This window comes from Chelonia mydas, chromosome 8 (genome assembly GCF_015237465.2).
Source record: "Chelonia mydas isolate rCheMyd1 chromosome 8, rCheMyd1.pri.v2, whole genome shotgun sequence".
Taxonomy (NCBI): domain Eukaryota; kingdom Metazoa; phylum Chordata; order Testudines; family Cheloniidae; genus Chelonia; species Chelonia mydas.
Genome location: NC_057854.1, coordinates 44,985,811 through 45,005,370, shown reverse-complemented (window position 1 = coordinate 45,005,370; position 19,560 = coordinate 44,985,811). Strand labels below are relative to the sequence as shown.

The 19,560-nt window shown below is 41.0% G+C and overlaps 1 protein-coding gene across 11 annotated transcripts in view; it reads left to right on the top strand.

Moving 5' to 3' along the window:
• Window positions 1-19,560, top strand: part of DNM3 (dynamin 3) — a 311,515-nt gene that overhangs the window by 79,764 nt on the left and 212,191 nt on the right. For all 11 annotated transcript variants that reach the window (XR_006292780.1, XM_043553169.1, XM_043553167.1 and 8 more), the window contains exons 7-10: window positions 6,038-6,180; window positions 6,899-7,034; window positions 8,117-8,184; window positions 17,507-17,645. Coding sequence is in view for 10 of the 11 variants with exons in the window: in XM_043553169.1 (XP_043409104.1) it covers window positions 6,038-6,180; window positions 6,899-7,034; window positions 8,117-8,184; window positions 17,507-17,645 (486 nt within the window). In the remaining variant the exon portion in view is untranslated. The remainder of the gene's footprint in view (window positions 1-6,037; window positions 6,181-6,898; window positions 7,035-8,116; window positions 8,185-17,506; window positions 17,646-19,560) is intronic.

Here is a 19,560-nt window from a genome sequence, read left to right as displayed (position 1 = left end):
GTGAAAAAGTGTGTGTGTGTGTACAGGACCAATAAAAAAAATGCTGTATTAAAAACACTGTTGCAGTGCACCTGATTCTTTCTTTCCTGTTTATAACACTGTATTTTCCCCAACATATCACAGGGGATTATGTATGAAACTCACTGCAAAGAGTACAGGAACCAATCTCCCCTGCCCCCTTGCCAGTGTATTGCAGGAGTCACTCAGCTGAAGTCAGTGGAGTTTAAATCATTGTGCTAGACATACATTACAATAATGGTGACCCTTTTGTTTAAATTCACTCCCCACCTCTTTCATGTTACTTTCAAGCATCAGGATATCACTTGGACTCATTATACTGATCTCTGGCTTTTTAAGCGGCCTAGCATGAAAACATGACTTATAACACATTGTGTGATTTAAAGTTCCCAAAGAAGAAAATTCTAGGCAGTCCATCTGACTCTAGATAAAGAATGCATTTTCCTGTCTCCTTCTGTGCATTATTTCAGGTTAAGGATTAGATTATGGCACTAATCACAACCCTGTGTAAGGGGTATATGGAGCTAGAAGCTACCCCAAGGAGGGCTAGGGTGGGCTGGAGTTTTGGAATTGTCCCCCAGGAGACACAATTGCTCCATGGAACACATGGGGTGCTCATGCTGCACCTTTGTTTGGTCTCTGGGGCAGTGAATAGGGGTGTAGGGTCATAGCCCTGTCTCCTCATCTCCTTTGAGGTGATTTGTGACCCCAAGAGAACACAGAGCAGTTCTTGTGATTGGTTGAAGACTCTGATGAATATCCTCTGGAGAACAGCGTGGTGGATCACACCTTCCTCCAGCTTGGAAACTAGAGGCTGATCCATTTGTCACTCACCTGAACAAGAAACTATCAATGTACTATTCTGGCAAGGGATACCTTCTCTATCCACAGTGGAGGGGAGTCTTGGAAACCGTTTACCACTACCTCTGGTAGCAAAGGTGCCGACCAAGCTCAGGGGGGACCAAGGGTTGACTGAAATTGATAACCTTCTTTTGGCTGAGACAGATGGTTCTCAGCCCAGCTGTGGATGATACTGACTTATGCAATGAGATGGGAACCAGGCAGTCTCTTGATAGTGTAAAACTCCAGAGGCATGATGTTTCTTAGCAAATGTCTCAAGTCTTCCTGGTTTATCCAAAAGAGTCCACTGAAAGGGTTTAACATCATAAAGGTTTGTTATTTGGTGTGTGTGGGCCAACATGGATCCCTTTATAAATTGGTCACTTCCTCTGGGCCCCATCCTTCCCTTTCCCCCAAAATTCAACCAAACTAATTGTCTGCTAGATTTAAAGACAGATTCCCTTCATGTTCATTTTGGCAACTCTCTTGGACTACCATGAATTTGTTGAAGGGTAAACTAAGTTTCTCTTCAGCAACTTATCAGGCTAATGTGGGCATATTGAATTTGACATCCCCTGTTTAAAAAGTCTTGTGTTGTTGGATATTCATATAATCCTGACAAAACTTATGATGCCTCTTTTTGAGCTACTTATTTCCTACGAGCTCAAATTTCCTACATTGGCTTGTTTATTTCCATGTCTATGCTTCTTAAGTATACATTAAGTGTAGTAATGGAAATAACCTTGAGAACGCTATTAAGGAAGGAATAGTGAAGGGTCATCATAGTAGGGGATGACCAGCGATGAGATACATGGATAGTCACTGGAAGGCTAGTGCTGAGAGTTCCAAGTTAGTGATGGATCGTGAAGGCTTCTGAAAATTCTGCTATGATGTCACCGATATTCAGGCATGAAGAAATGGATTTATTACTTGCTTAATTCTGTTGGCTTGTAACGGGTGAGTGAACTACAGGTTCTAGTGACTGATCGACCTCATACCAAGTTTGAAAAGGATAAGATGGTGCTCTGAATGGATCCCTAAATTCCTTATTGAAAGTAGTGTCAGAGTTCCAACTTAATGAGCTGATCATCTTGCCAATGTTCTTCTCATTTCTGCTTGCTCATCTCGGTGAGACTTTTCCCACGTTTGCTGTTACAAGGTTCTTGGCTCTTTATTTGGAGAAGAATAAGGGCCTTAGAAAGCCCACCTGGTTCTTTGTTTCCTTTGACTTCAGTTAACAGATGCCAATAACTGCTGCTATTTCCGAGAGGAACAAGACTAAATGATTGGCATTTCTCACTACAGTGACTTGGCAGGCGTGCAATCTGATGGCTGTGTTGAGGCATGTTCTGTTTGGGTTAGAGCAACCACTAGAGAGGAATACAAGGGCAGTTTATCTGCGATACAGAACCTGTTTCTGAGACAAGGTGGCAGAACTCTCATGCATCCTATAGGTTTGCTTTTGTTTGGAATGTTTTTGTTTTGGTCACTTTTTGGAGTGTTTTTTTTTTTTTTTTTTTTTTTTTAGGTTAAAATAGTTAAATTTCTCATTACCATAGGGAGGTATCTTATCACTTCCCAGTTATTTCATTTTACTTACCAGTAATTAAAATTTGTCTGAGTTGGCTACTTTACAAAAATACAGTCTGCTGTGCCCCTCGGTATTCATTGTTGGACTTCTGTGAGTTTTTATTTGAATAGAACGGGTTATGCTGTAGAGATCCATGTAAGTACCATTCATGTGAAGCATGTTGTTGTTACACGTGCTGGTGCCTGTTTGAAATCTGCTTGAAATTTAAATGTCCCTGGATCCACAAGGTGGTGCTCAAATGAAACTCCAGAGTGTGATTCTATGGGGAAAATAGCTCATTGAACTCTGTTTACAGGTTTTTCTGAACAATAATTTATTCCTGGTTTGTTTTAGAGGGAGAAATAACAGAGGATTTATTTGTAACATAGATTCAAAAAAACCTTTTGTCCTTAATCAATGAACTGTGGTTATTTGTGTATGATCTGTTACATCTTTGTCCATTAAAAATGGAAGAACCCCCACCATCACTTGGGCAAATATGAAATGCACTAGTAACTTCTCTTCTTAGTAGCTTCTTATGCTGAGTGGTTATAAAACTATGACACTGATCAAAGCAAACTTACACCTTTCCAAATTGCTAGATTTGTTGATGTTTGGAGTGTGATGAGAGGTCAGTTAGTGTAAATATGAAAACCAACTGAAGTAATTCTTGACCTTTGCCAGATATTGATTGAATATTATATATAGCAACCACTTCCTTCTTCCTGAATTTTTATCCATCTTTGTGCCCCTGAAGCCAATGCACTTTACTTTGAGTACAGTATCGTATTTATTTGTTTCATGGTTATTATTGACTTGTTTCAGACATGCCCCAAAACGCATTAAAATATTTTAAAAAATCATTCTTCTTACAGAGCATCAAAAATGTGCTTGGAACTGTACAAAACAGAAGTGGCCCATGGTCCAATGAGTTTACGGTCTAATTAGACATTGATAGTACAGGTCTTACCACAATACACATGGAAACTATAAATGAGCAAAGGTCAGGCCTTCATGTAGTCAGTGAGTTTTGTTTGTGAATTAGTTTCCCCCCTTTGCTTCCTGCTTTTCCATTCTCCAGTGCTTTAAGGATTGCCAATGAAAGTCAAGATAAAGTGATTATAAGGCAAGATTTTTTTCCCCATATAGCTGTTGGTACTAAAAGCATCTAAACTGTATGTTAGAGGGCTTTCCCTTCACCCTCTCCCCGGGTTCTTGTCACGTAGACAGAGAGCAGAAGTCTGAAGTGCAGACAATGTGATAGCTCTACATGCTGGCAGAGTCTGTTTCCCAATGTTCTGTTCCTAGCTCTGATGCCGCAGAGCCTTGCCTTTGGGGGGAGGGATAGCTCAGTGGTTTGAGCATTGGCCTGCTAAACCCAGTGTTGTGAGTTCAATCCTTGAGAGGGCCATTTAGGGATCTGGGACAAAAATTGGGGATTGGTCCTGCTCTGAGCAGGGGGTTGGACTAGATGACCTCCTGAGGTCCCTTCCAACTCTGATATTCTATGTCCCCATTCTCATTTCCAATTCCCCATTCTCTCCTTCTCCTTCTTCTTCTTAGCCGGCCCAAATATACTTGCAGTGCACGCCTACAGTCCCACTGGGAAGGGTAAGGAGTGAGGTTGTGCTGCTGTCAGGCACGGGCATTTGTTTGATCTTTTAGTATTTTACACCTCCCCCACTCCAAACCCATTTGCCCCTTCTGACTGGTTGCTTGACTTTGCCTTGAGATACGGGTTGAGGCAGTCTTAAAGTGTGCACTCAAGTAACAATTTAACTGCTCTGATCCAGAAGCAACATACACAATCTTTGTCCTTTGTTTTTGCATATTAGTATAAGAGTATCAAAAAGTCAAACCCAGAATTCTATCCCAGGCTAACAAACAGACCTATATACTAACACTGTAGAACAGTGGTGCCCGCCTTAGCCTGAGGGCCAAACATTATCTTAAAAAGACCCAGAGGCCCCAGTCAATGTTGGGGCAGTTCCTCTGCCCTGTTCAGTTCTCTTTGCACAAAGGGAGAAGAAACCACCTACAAGTCTTCTGCTAGGGGACAGGGAGCTATAACTTGTGGCTGGTTCTCAGCTTCTTCTTTCCTATATCTTCTGCTGCCCTGTGTGGGGTAGGGGAGCAGTCCTCCAATAGATGCTGTCCTACGTGCAGACAGAGCCAATTGAGCAGCTATCCTGCTTTCCGTGGGCCTCCCACGGCCTGGCAGGGAAGGTGTCAATGGAGCAGAGCTGCTCCCAGGGCTGTAGGAGAAGATGCCCCTTATTTCCTCACTGTAGTAACAAGGCTGATTCAAACACTATTTAAAAGTATCAGGGTGGGGTTCAGGGAATGTGGTTGTTTTTTTTCAGTTTATACAAATACACATCATCTTAACACAGTTCTCCTCAAAGGCCCCAATTCAGAGACTTGAGGGCTGCAAGTTGGATACCAGTGCTGTATGTATGGGTAAATAATGCAATAGAGACTCTCCAGTAGTACAGATGTGGCCTTCTGGGAAAAAACATTTCAGTGGAGTAGCCAGGATTTACCATATTGTCCTAGGAGCAATTTGTGTGTTTCCAAAACCCTCTGCTAGGTTTGGAGGTGGCTAGAAAGAACGTGTTCAAACTGTGGATGGATTTGAGCCCTTTGACCATTACTTGAAGGGTCCATGTAGTATACTCATGGAGTGTCTGATTATAGTGGAGTGTATGATTATAGTACAATTGGCAAAAACTGCTCAGATGCTTGCCTCGGATGAGTAGAAATTTGGACCCGCTAAATCAGCTGTGTGTGGCTGGGATGTTGCTGACATTTTGGAAGAGCAGAAAGGAAAGAAACAGAGTGACCCAGACACTGTCATCCCATAACAGGAGGGAGCAGCAGAGCTGTTTGCTCTTTTTCAGGGGGTGTGGGGAAAAGAGGGAGTAGTTTCGCTAGAGCTGCTAGGTTTGTTGTCCCCCACAACTGGATGGGAGATCAGTCTATGGCTTACTCCCCATGAGTTGCAGATCCTTTAAAAGGGGAAGTGGAGCAAACAGCAGAGGCCCTAGGTAAAATGGAAGAGTTGGAAAACTGAGGGTCTGCTGTGTGCCTGAGAGAGCAGGCCATAGCAGTGGAGAAATCCTGAAAAGGGAGGAGAGGGGACGGCATTGGTTGATTGTATAAGTGGCTTTCTGAAAGGGCTAGAACTTAACGTGGAACTGTGCCACTGTCAATTAACTGTGCCTGGCTTTTGTTGGTGTAGCTGAGCAAGTATTTTTTACCAAGCCTCATTTTAGTGCTCAACAGAGTGTGTGTGTGTGTGTGTGTGTATATATATGTGTGTATATATATATATATATATATATATATATATATATATATATATATATATATATATATGGGGGAGGGATGCCAGATAATTGTTCAAGCTCTGATTATAGTATGTGTACAGGAAAAGAAGCTCTTGTATTGCCTGTGGGTATTCCTGTCACTTCAAAGATCAACCTGAATTCCATTGGAAAGCCTAACACAAGTCATATTTTCTTGTGTGTGGCAATCAAAGGGAATGGGCTATATCCTTTCCATCCATCTGCCTTTCCAGTGTTTTAAAGAATTCATTTTATTTTGTAGCAACTCACCAATCACATTCGAGACACACTGCCAGCCTTCCGGAGCAAACTTCAGAGCCAGCTGCTTTCTATAGAGCATGAAGTAGAGGCATATAAAAACTTTAAACCAGAAGATCCGACTAGAAAGACTAAAGCCTTACTGCAGTGAGTTCCATTTCCTCCTCCATGTATGTAAAATAGTTTCTCGCTTGTTTAAGCTTAAAGCTTAGGATATTGATGTTTCCCAGTGAAAGGCAGATGCAGAAGGACGCTTATACATTCTGCAAACTCCAAAGAGGTTATTGTGGCTGAAAGCATTATAACATTTTTAGCCACTTTCCATTTTAGAAAGATTTTTCCATAATTCATTTTAATAGTCATAGAATATGCTGGGCTGGATGAAAATCATTTCGTTTTGTCCTACGCTGAGAATTATAATCTTGGGCTGTGGTTTGTGTACTCTGCGCTAAACTGGAACCCCCTGGAATGCCGGGTGTGGTTCAGGGAACCTTTTCTTGCTTTTTAATCAAAAATACATGTTTTCTTAACATAGCTGTCTTTGCGTCCACTGCTGTTTGTTATCATAAGGTTCCCTCATGGGACTCTATGTTCAGTATGTGTGCCAACCTATTTGGACATTTATATCAAGCCATACAGAAAATCTAATTAAAAATAGCTGGTGTTTTTAAGAGAGTAAGCCGTATACATTTATAAAAAGACTTGAAAAACCTTATACTTGTTTGTGTCCTTTGGGAGTGGAGAAGGCCATGTAGGTACCACTGTTAACCCTAGAAATATCATTCTTTTGGCAATAAATACAGTGAAATAAAAATGAAATGAAAAGCTTAGCATTGTTGAGTTTGTTTCTGTTTTGAACTTTAAGGATGGTTCAGCAGTTCTCAGTGGACTTTGAAAAAAGAATTGAAGGATCAGGGGATCAAGTTGACACATTAGAACTATCTGGTGGTGCCAAAATCAATCGCATTTTCCATGAGCGTTTTCCTTTTGAACTAGTAAAGGTATGTGTCTGTCTGTCCTCCTTGCTTTGAGTTGTTGTGTTTTTATATTTTCATACTCATTTTGATAGTGGCAGTGAAGTTACATTTCCTTTGAAGGTGTTCTAACAGGAAAACCCTTAATTAAAAGGAGTAAATTACACAAAAGGGAAGAATTATCACCAATACACAGGAAAGAAGTTTATTTTTATTTCTGGTTATTAATACCAAATCACAATCTGAGATTGTTGTCATATGCAATATTCAAAACTCAGTCATAATTCTACATTAATTAAAAATGGCTCAAATGTTCGCTTTCTGTGGCTTTTGCAAAAACATTTCCCTCTTTGCTCCCTAATTTCTCAATTTCTTTTCCAATATTCTTGCAAATTTGTAAGGAATGAATCATGTTTTGTAACAAATATCTTTGTAACTACATGTCTTCTTACCTTGCAAAATTAGTCTTGGTAGAATTCAGCTGTTACATGTGACATCTTACATTTCTCTTTCTGCATGGACTAATGTCAAAACTAGCGGTCACGTTTTGATATTTATTCATGTCTGTCTCTTTTTCCCAGCTCTTACTATTTTCCGTACCTTTTCCATTGTTCTATCACTGTTGGCTGCTCTCCGCATCTTTTTTCTGGGTAGATGGGGCAGGTAAACAACTGCTTCTGATGTAACTCAGATTCTCTTGTTAGTGATGAGTACTTAGGTACCTTTTTAAAATTAGAGCTGTGGAAAATAGCTATTAGTTTTGGGCTTTTTTTTACCAGTTCGGTTTAAGGTGCAAAACATGCAAGCATTTATCCCCAGATTGTAGAAAAATGCAGGTTTTGTGTTAAAAAACTCTGTCTGAGACACCCTATCTACTCTTCTGCCAGTCCTACAGATAAGCTCTGCGTGTGTGTGTATGTGTGTCTGTCAGTCCACCAGAATTTTAACAATAAATAAATGGAACACATTTCTCCTAAGGTGACCATCCCCAAATCCTACCATGAGTGTGTTTTGTAGACCCTGGCCTCTCTGGTTGTCTAGTAGGATGTTCTGCAGAATTGTTAAAAGCATTTGTGTATAACATGATTTTTATCCTTTGGTTCCTCTAGATGGAATTCAATGAGAAAGAACTGCGGAGAGAAATAAGCTATGCAATCAAAAACATACATGGTATCAGGCAAGTGCTTCCCATTTCTCCAGGTTCAGACACATCTATAGAAAGCGTACTTTTGTTAATCCATAAACACACTCATCACCTTCTCATCCACCTGGCAGTTGATTTTTTTTAAAAATATATCTCATGCCTGCATTTTTAACATAGCCATGAGAGTGGTGGCTCTCATGCCCACTAATTTGCATGGAGATACCAAATTTGTCCGGGACTTATGGAGAGATCATGTACAGAGCAAATCTACACAATTCTTCTGGTTGTGTGATCGCTGCTGTTAGAGCACCCACATATGAGACATGATTTTTATGTAGCACGATGGCTGATGGAATTGGTGCGATTGATGGATTGAAGACACAAAATTCAGAAAAGAGAATGATTCTCTATCATTTCTTTGCTTGGCTTGAGTTGCCTACCACATACATTCTATATCAAATGCAAAAACTATATGAAATGGACACTTTTGGGTTCAATCCAGACCAGTAAAGGGTTGTCACCATGTGCCCTGTAACCATGTATGCCTCTGTGGCTCGGAGCCTTGATACCCGCTGTGGAATCACAGCACAGTAGCCCCTCCGTGGCTTTCACCAGCCTGGTTACTCCTTGAAGGGTAACACCAATAGCTCTTGTAGCCATGTTTTCCCCAAACAGTTTTCCCTGTAGCGTCCAGTCCCTCCCACTAGAACACTCACAAAACCTTATCAAGTTCTCCTCTCCTTAAAAGAGACAGTACACAGCAGCCTATTAGCTTACCTGAGGTTAACACACCTTTCCCTTCAATCACAGCACTGAGTTGGTTTATAGTGAAAGTAAAACCACTTTTTAATAAAAGGACATGGGTTTAAGAGCTATCAGGTAGAAGGAATAAGCATAGGAATGATCACAAACAAACAAAAGTGAAAATATGCTATTAAGACAGAAACTCAACAAACTAGAGTCTTTTGTTCATATTTGTTTTCTCAGCATTGTCCTTAGCCAGGATCCAAACACAGTTCACAGCACTTGGTTTCTTTGTGTCCACAGGTGAAGGATGACGTAGTGGTTTACTCCCCCTCTCTTTATAGCCCAGTAAACCTTTGAAATGTATTCTTCTGAAGTGTACCTCCAGGTAAAGTTCCCTTCCCCTGCTGGGTGTAGATGCCATGCTGGCTTCTCCCCAGCTGGTGATTTTAACAATGTAAATGATCTTCCTGCAATCTCAAATTTGTAATCTGAACATGTGCATTACCTCATCTGCTTTCTGGAGTGTTCTGACCTACAGCAAGGGTGTGTGTGCTGTTCATAAGCAATTCTCAAAGGAAAGAAAAATAGGTGGTTTTTAGGAATTAAATTCTAATCAAAACTAAATGGTGTTAAAGGTTTTCTATCATTTACTTTTAAAAAGTCTAGGGTAGCATGCAGGCTTATCACATATTGTGCTGCCCCCACCCTCCATAAGTTGGCATTATGGCTAAAGAAAAAAAATAGTTTCAGTAAATATTTTGCTTCATTTTTAAGGGCAGCCACTATATGTTGAACGTTTATTTGGCCCATTGGTGGTTCACTACTCTGTCAGCAACTCTTGTCAGGCCTAGCATGCTCAGTGCACCTCACATACTGTTGTCATGGTATTTATCCAAAAGGTGGCATGTAAGAAATCATTGGAAAACTAGTAACTCACTGATCATTAATATTCTTGCGTGATGTATGTACATTTAATCTACAAAATTTATACTCTGCGTACATCACGCAAGAATATTAATGATCAGTGAATTATTATTTTTCTGATTTATTATAGCCCACTTTTTGGATAAATATTTTGACAACAGTGTGTGAGGTGTACTGAGCAAGCATTAACAAGACGCTTAACACAGTTTAGTTTTTATTAGAATTTCATTCCCTAAAAAAAAAAATCCCAAAACTATTTTGTTTCCATAGAAAGCCGATAAGACAATGCATGTGATCAGATTATAAACTTGAAGCTGTTTGGAGCTTGGTATGTAGACATTACTGAGACTCAGGGTGGTTAGAATTTGGGATGTTGATGCTGTCCTAGATGGATTGAGCATCTGCCACTGAAGGCTGGCCATCAGAAGATGTGATGTAGGCATCATATGTCAAGGATTTCAGTGCAGGATTGGTTCAAAGTTGGCACAGATGCTGACACAAAGCTTGTCTCTCAGTATATCACGGATGCTTTCTGGCTTTGCTCTATTGAAACATTCATACTTATGCCTCTTGAATAATGTTATGATCATGGATCTGACCATTTTCCCAAGGTGTTGAAGCTTTCTAGGAAGATGAATTCTGGCATAAACAAATAAATATTCCCATATGTGTTCTACTTATTCCAGATTCTTCATCATTGCATATCTGTTCAGCCAGTGAAGGTGTCATATTTGCGAATTACGGGCAAAAAGGAACAAGTGCATCCAAAGGTGCATAGGAGGGTGGAAACCCAGTGGCCAGCAGATTGCGTAGGCTCTATTGGTACCTTTCTGCCAGGCTTTGTGGAATTATTGGGCTCCTTCCTGTTGATGAAAATTTGACACACGTCTATATATTTGTTTGTTATTACCAACACTACTCATGAAGTCTCAATCTATCCACCTTTAATTATATTTATTGGTCTTATGAGTAAAGGAACATTCCAGTAATGCTTCCTGGGAACATGATTCACAGGGTTTAATTCTCTATGACCTTGTGTAGCTGATACTATCTTGGCCCACACACTGGGGATTGAACTGGGAAACTCCAGAGCTAAAAGCATGAACTGCTATAGTTTCAGCTAAAGATCTAAGACTGTAGCTGGGCATATAACAATGTAGCCAAGGGCTGTTAACAACTCATTGTCACAGTTTCAGGGTAGCTGCACCTCCAGGGCCTGTTGAGGGCACCCACTTAAAGGTTCCTGGTTCGCAGCTATTGCCTCTTTTGGGCTGAGACCCACAACTTTCTCCCTCTTGACCAGGGTTTAAGGCTGCACAGCTCCCTGCCTTACACTGTGATATCCCCAGCAAGCCAGCCTGCCTAAATAACCCAGCACCTGCATTTTGCTTGTTACAAGAGGGCTCTGAAGAGTATAAATGCCAGCAGTTCCAAGTTACCATACAGCTCTTTCCAAGCAATCACATTTTTTCTTCAAATAAAAGCATTACAGAGAAAATATATATTTAAAAACAACATTGCTCTATGCATGCTAACAGCTTACCAGAGATCACCCATCAGTCTTATAGGGCCCCAGTAGGACAAAGTCCTCTCAACTCTTCTGCAAGGGTTGGGGTCCCCCTTGGACAGCAGGTCATGTCTGTTTGCTGGAAGAAGTCAGTTTAACTTTGGCCTCTTAATCCAAAATTCCTTCTTTTTGTCTTTTGGTCTATGCAGAATCCAGTTTGCACTAGTGTAACCCTTCTGCCAGGTGAAGCCAGCATTAACAAGGGCCAGGTTCGGTATCTAGGGGTTCTCTTTCAACAATACAACAGAAAACCAGCTCGAACCCCCATCCAGTGACCTATAACAATTACACACCATCCCCTGGGCGCTTTTAAGAGGCAATACGTCCCCTCTAGCAAGCACAGAGTCTGAGTGTAGCAAAAACTTTTAATAAAAGGAGGGAATTAACTCAGCATTAATTTGGGAAAATACTGCAAGTAGGGCTCATAAACACAAGCCATGAGCAGAAGACCCATCCCCAAGTAAGTTGGGCAGTGTCCTTTTCCCCTCAGGGTCTTAAGTCCAGCAACCCAAAAGTCCCTATAATCATAGAATCATAGAATATCAGGGTGGAAGGGACCCCAGAAGGTCATCTAGTCCAACCCCCTGCTCGAAGTAGGACCAATTCCCAGTTAAATCATCCCAGCCAGGGCTTTGTCAAGCCTGACCTTAAAAACCTCTAAGGAAGGAGATTCTACCACCTCCCTAGGTAACGCATTCCAGTGTTTCACCACCCTCTTAGTGAAAAAGTTTTTCCTAATATCCAATCTAAACCTCCCCCATTGCAACTTGAGACCATTACTCCTCGTTCTGTCATCTGCTACCATTGAGAACAGTCTAGAGCCATCCTCTTTGGAACCCCCTTTCAGGTAGTTGAAAGCAGCTATCAAATCCCCCCTCATTCTTCTCTTCTGCAGACTAAACAATCCCAGCTCCCTCAGCCTCTCCTCATAAGTCATGTGCTCTAGACCCCTAATCATTTTTGTTGCCCTTCGCTGGACTCTCTCCAATTTATCCACATCCTTCTTGTAGTGTGGGGCCCAAAACTGGACACATTACTCCAGATGAGGCCTCACCAGTGTCGAATAGAGGGGAACGATCTGTGCCCATCTGTTCTCTGTACCCCACTCACAGTTGCTGTCCTTGGCCAGTGCAGCCCCAGACTTCAGAGATTCATCTGCAGAGTTCACCTCCCATCCTGTGTGGAAGCGGGGGGGTGGGTAAGGAGGCACCTTACACGCTGCACTGCTCAGGCACTCGGTCGTCGCCCCAGTGGCCAATTGCCACGCCTCTGCTCTGGCCCTCTCCACCAGCCACCCTGTGGGTCGCATCCCTCCGCCAGGTAACCTGTGGGCCACGCCTCTCCTCCCAACCTCCCTGCTAGCCACTTGCCACACTTAACACAGCTCTCAGTGATTTCAGCTGCTAGTGGGGGAGCCTCACTGCTGGTGCACACTGGGCAGTCTCTTGCAATAGAGACACTGTCCCAAAATAAGTCTAATAGTTAGACCTAGATATCAGTGATTTCAGCTCTGCCGCGTGTAACAAGACTCTCAATTGAGTCTAAATTAGCTCTTTTATTATACCATGGAGAGAGGAAGGGTCAAATGTGTCTAGGACCCTTAAACAGGGCCCACCCCACCATGTACACATTCCTATTCCCACCTTCTCACAACTCATTCGGCTTTGGAACCCACATCACCCGCCTAGCGAGTGCTGTTCAGTTGAGGGTGAGTCCCTCCATTGGGGTATGCCAGGTACAGTTCTGCTGCCCTCGGTTCACACGACAAGGATAGCAACACTTTATTACTCCTGCCCCAATAACAAGAAGACTGGGGTTCCAGCACCAGCCACAAGTGATCATTTGGGCAAGTAGTCCCATCATGCTGAGCACTTAGGCAGGGTGGGTGTGTCCATGCAAACGAGATCAGCTTCTGAAGTCTTTTGCACAGCTCACCACTAGATGTCAGGGGAGAGCTCATCCAGACTCTGCTTACACTAGTATACGTGAACCTTTCCAGGAGGTGGTACCTGGTTTTAATTCCTGGAGGAAATGTGGCAGACCTTCCCTATGGAGTAGAACAGAATCACACAAACTGTTTGTTTAATACAGTGCTGCCCAATGATGTCTTAATTTAATAAGGTCCCATATCTGGCAGTAAGTTTCCATATCTGCCATACTCAGATCCTTTGCAGATCAGCACAAAGCAGGACTTGTAACAAGCTCATCCGTGGGTTACACTTGTACTTACTAATATCTGTGCAGGGTGCAAATAAATTCCATTCAGACTTGGTAACTTTTTACACCCATGTTGCGCAGGGGTTAAGTCAAGACACCAGAGAGCCAGAATCAAAGTGTGTCACACATCTGCAATGAACTTGTTCTGCTGGCAGAGTACATTCCTAAGTCAACTGGATTGCACAAATTCCCATTTATAACTTGCATTCTTTTTAAACTAGGGGAGACTTATAGCTACATTTCCCTGGCATTGGATAGGAGTTATTGTTTCTAACTCCAGTTATCTGATCCTGTCAGAGCTTTACTAACTAGACAAAGTTCATTCCTATGTCTATTTACTGCATGAAGTTTCACCTTCATTATGTTTCTCTCTCAACTGTTACCCTAGATGCCTGCTGGTGCTCCAAAGGACTGTATAAATTCCTCTGGGACATACCTTGGGAGCTTTCTAGTGAAGGTTATAACTTAGCATCCATCACCTGCTAAAAACTGCATAAACACATGATATTACATTGCTTGTAAGGGGTTCTTATTTCTGTGAGCCTAATAGATGATTCTTTATTTAGGCTCAGAATGAGACCAGTGGAGTACTGGATGAGGACAATTTATTGGACTCTGAAAGATGGCTTATAAACACTGATGACAATATTCTAAACCATGCAGGACTCTCATGGTAGACAGTCCATAAAATGTTTCTGGAGTAGAGTCTGTTGCTTGGCTCCTGTCAGCTGTGATTTTTATAGATGCCTCAGGTGTAAGTTGGGATGCCCAATTATACTGTCTCTAGGTTACAACAAGGGTTTCAAAATCCATAGAGACCTAGGATTAGAAATTTCTTGGAATCCTGAGCAATATGAATGGTAGGGAGAACTTTGTTTCCTTACATCCGTGACAAATCTGTACTGATTTTGACAGACCTCACCACAGCCATGTATCTCATGCACTAATAGGGGGAGCTCGTTTCTGTTGTTTGTGTCAAGAAACTGTCCAGCCTGAGGAAGTGGTGCATTCCATATCAAGTTGCACCTCTAGATCTGTTTTTTTTTCCACACAAGAACATGGTCTTGGCAGACAGCCTCATTTGGAATTTATCAGCCCCAGCATGAGGGGGTTTTCAAGTTTTTGACCATGTCAATATTCCAAACTACAGGGATCCTTCAAAAAGCTCTCTTTGTCTTGAAGGAGAATTCAGTGTGCCTTCAGTTTTTGTTCTGTACGAAATAGTGATCCAAAATCCTTGAACAACTTTCTTCTAGCTTGGGGCCATACTCTGCTACCTTTATCCTTTTATGCTTCAGCAATGGTACTGATTGCAAGGGTTCTGTCCTTCGTGGACATGTCAGTATTCATATTTGGACCAATTACCCCTTCCGCTGAGGTCTGCCTTTCAGTTCTTCCACATCTGTTTTCACAGTATCAAAGTCAAATGCATTATCCAGGTCTGAGATTCCTAAATATCATGGCTTGCAATGTGCCGTGTTGCGAAATTCTGATCTGGAGTCCTCTCAAACTGTTAAGTGAATATTTCTGGAAAGTCGTAAATCTTTGAGGAAAACCTATGCCTTGAAATGGAAAAGATTTTCAATTTGTGCTGCTGACCGAGACAGTGCACCTTCCGCTGCTTCAGTGCCTTGCATTGTTCGCTGTTTCTAAGTGACCGATTTACTGAGGAGTTCAGCGTGGGTTCATTTTATGGAAATATCTGTAACTTGTGTTTGGAGGAGGTGAAATACTTGGTTTGGGATGGGCTGGTTATCTTATATAAGGATGATTTGTCTGTTTTCGATTAGTATTAGCACGTAGGATTCCAGAGAGACGCTTTTATAAGAGAATGATGACAAATATAATTGCCCAGCCAAGGATTATCCACATTTGCACGTTCTACAGTGAAACAGTTTCTGAAAGGACAGTTTGTATGTTTTTTCCACCCATTTGAGAAGAAACTCTCCTTGAAATTAAATTTTGATGCTCATGTGATTTGGTATCACTGTAGGAGCCCTTTGGAAAATATTCTTTACATCACCTGTACGTACAGCATTGCTAGCATCTGTAACACCAAGGAGAATGGGTGAGATCTAAGCCCTGATGGCTGAATTCCCTTAAAATAAGGATAATGTGATACCATCCTTTACCTGATCTTGACTAAATTTGAGTTCCACTCAATCTTATTTATTTACCTGGACTTTTTTCTGAACCATATAACTTACAGGGAAGATAAGTTTATATAGGCTAGGTCAGTGTTTCTCAAGTGTTGGGTATTCCCCCTTGGCACGGTGTGAAGGACAGTTGTGCTTGAGAGAAACATGAAAGATGTATACATTAAGCTTCAACAACACATGGCGAGGTTGTCAGGTGGACATGATTTATTTCATTTTCCTAAAGCAAGGCCCAGCTTTCGAAAGTTTGGGAAAACGCTAGTCTAGATGTTAAAGAGCTCTTGGCTATGGCTTACATAGGACCAAACCCCTTTGTTAGTCTTCCATATTATTTGTGGCATATGGAGTTAAATCCAGGGGCAATCAAGCTCTGCCCAGAGATTGTTTCAGTGAATTAGTACCTGTATGCAGATCTGCTGTGAGCTACTATGTGTCCCAATACTTTGGGATCTAAAGTCACGCTCCCCTTGATCCAAAGCCCTTTGCCCAACATAGCTAAGAAAATATCTCCTTTGTGGACACTTCAGACTGCTACCTTGAGATCAGTGCTTACATTTATAAAGTATTATTCTTGGCTTGTCAACTAGATGGGATGGTCAATTTGGGATAGCAGTCCTATAATCTTCACTTTTCTTTAGACCTATATCCTTAAAGGCTGTGTGACTTCTAATTAATATCTCTTAAGCAGGGCTCTCTACAGGCAGTTTTTGAAGGAGAAATAAGGGCTATTTGTAACTAGTTCTGTGAGATGTCAGCCTATATAGGTCCACATGCACCACTCAACTGTCCTGATTCTTCAGAGCCTTCATATGGGGTTTTGAATAGGTGGGAGAAGGACTTTTGATGTGGTTGGGGACGCAGGGAACTTGGATTATGATTTTTTATGTAACTCTATCCAAATGGTCAGCCCTGTGTGAGTGAGCAATAGTGCCAGTTGTCACTGCTTTTAGATGGTTTTGACTCTGTCTGCTGCAGGTACATGTGCCTACCACAAGAGTAGCTTTACAGTATACTGGTGGTCAACTTGATGAACTACAGATGCGGGTTAAGTGGACTTTTTATTTTTTCATTCCGACTCCACAATTTAAAAAATAATCACATTAATTTTCATATTAAATCTTCTGTTTAAAGACAGACCAAGTGAGTGCTGTGCTAGGTCTTGCATGTCATTTTCATCTGACTATTTTTATAGTTGGGCTGTCAATCCCTGAAAACGAAAATGCTGTTTGATAGAAATGCTCGCCAACAATTACCCATACTGTAGCTGCATGAATGGTGGACCCCTAAGAGATAGTGACTGTGCACACTCTCTCCATGCTAAACTATTATTTTGAATCTCTAATTCACCATTTTCTTAATCTACACACCCCATAATTCACATGTCAAAACACAGTGGTCTCATTCCATTTCTCAGTAATGGTTTAAATACAGAGACAGTGCTGTATTAAGGTCTAACTTTACTAATACTTCATTACTTTTACAAACTAAACTACAGAGCATATGCTATGAGCTGTTATCATAACTGAACAGCGCTTGTCAGATGAGTGCATCATGTTTGTTACTAATAAACATATGCTGTATTTAGACTTTTTTAAGCTAGTCACTCATCTTGCAACTTGTAGAATCATTTTGTTTATATCGTAATGATGTTTGTGACTCTGCTTTACGTTCAATATAAAAAGTTGTATTCTTTTCCCCTAAAGTCTTTCTTCAGTATCTTACATGTTTTATTATATGTCCACAGAACAGGTTTGTTTACTCCAGACATGGCCTTTGAGGCTATAGTTAAAAAACAGATAGTGAAGCTGAAAGGGCCTTGCTTAAAAAGCGTGGATCTGGTGATGCAAGAGTTAATCAACACTGTCAAGAAATGCACTAAAAAGGTAACTTCTGAATGGATTCATTAATCATTGAAGTACACTTGTCAATCCAGTGTTATGGTAGATAATATAATGGGCAAGATGCTTTGCCATGTGGCTCTGCTCAGAAAAATGATGCAATTATATGAGATGGTATGGTTCTACATTTGTGTCTTAGTTGCTTTCTTATCCAGTTTACAAATAAAAAGTACTATAATACTGATCTTAGGTTCTGATGCTCAAAATGGCTTGTTTCTAGATCTTGCATCATCACCAGCATGGTTTGTTTTTTCAGGGGAAAAAAAACCCAGTCAAGTGCTGGCCCATTTTCACCTGTATAACCATATTGCCGCAGTTGGTGTTGCATGGCTGTTACTGAAGGCCTAATATAGAGAAAATGAGATCATATAGATGGCCCTGCAAATGAAACTTAATTAACATTTCTGTTGAGGCATAAGCCAGAAAAATCCAGAATCGGAAGTTGTCTTTGTAGCACTGACAATAGGAAAAAATAGTAGTCTTTCGTTTATCACTAAAGACAGCAGACTAGATTCCAAATATATTCAGAGAGCAGTTCTGCTGAGTAAAAAGGTGCATTTTTACATAGAAACTTTTCAGAGTAGAATTGTACTTAAGTGTCCAAATAGTGGTGAAATACCCTCCTGTGCTGTTTCTCATATATGCAAATCCATAACTCATCATCACCAACTTTCAAGAGGCTACATGATAGAAACATGAGACGATCCAATCTCCCTTTGATTTGCCCACACTTACCCCACTTGATAGTTATGCATGTGGGTGGAAGGATGAACTAGTCTGAAGAACTGCAGAATGAATGTAGGAAACAAATTGCATTGGAAAGAACAGTTGTGCAGTTGACTTCCCTAAAGTGAATAGTGTGTGTACTAAATAATGAAACCTTAATTTAAGGTCCCGACAAGTATAGTAAAATAATGAGCTAGTAGATATGAATGAGTATTCTGGCCGATTGGTCTGCATACAGTGTGTACCCGGGTTTATTTATACTTTTTTTTTTTTTTTTTTTTTTTTAAGAAAACCTTATTTTCCTATTGTGACTAAAAAGTTCAGGTTTTAGTATGGAACTGAATTCAACATAGAAATCAGAAGTCAGTTGTATATGCCTTGGTTAAAGGGGATAACATTTTCAAGTGTCAGTCTGATTTTCAAAAGTGGCTTAGCCTCCAAAGTGCCTTAATCACTTGAAAACTACCTATGGTCAAAAATGGATCCCCAGTGACCACCATTAACTGTGGCTGAAAATGGCTTAGGTCCCAGATAGGGCCAAAATGCTTTTAATAACAATGATAGAAAGCATGTCAGAGTCCCAGTGGCGGGCTAGTCATCTGTCCTCACGTCTTAATCTTGGGAACATCGGAATTTTTGTACTGGATCAGACCAATGGTCCATCTCATCTAGTAGCTTGCCAGTACCAGATACTTCATAGTTTCTTCCTAGTTCCCACAGAGTTGGTGGTTGATTTTTGCCTCTGAAATACTCTTGTGTTTATATTCCTTATAATTTGTTACCCAATCAAATATAACTCATAAACGTCTAACCCTCTTTAATCCTAAACTCTTAACCTCAATGTCCTGTGCCAGAACAATTATGTGTTCAAGTTGCAATGGGGGAGGTTTAGATTGGATATTAGGAAAAACTTTTTCACTAAGAGGGTGGTGAAACACTGGAATGCGTTACCTAGGGAGGTGGTAGAATCTCCTTCCTTACAGGTTTTTAAGGTCAGGCTTGACAAAGCCCTGGCTGGGATGATTTAACTGGGACTTGGTCCTGCTTTGAGCAGGGGGTTGGACTAGATGACCTTCTGGGGTCCCTTCCAACCCTGATATTCTATGATTCTATGTGTGTAAATGTTTCCTTTTAATCAGTTTTAAACGTGTTGTCTTTTTCATATCCTCTTCTA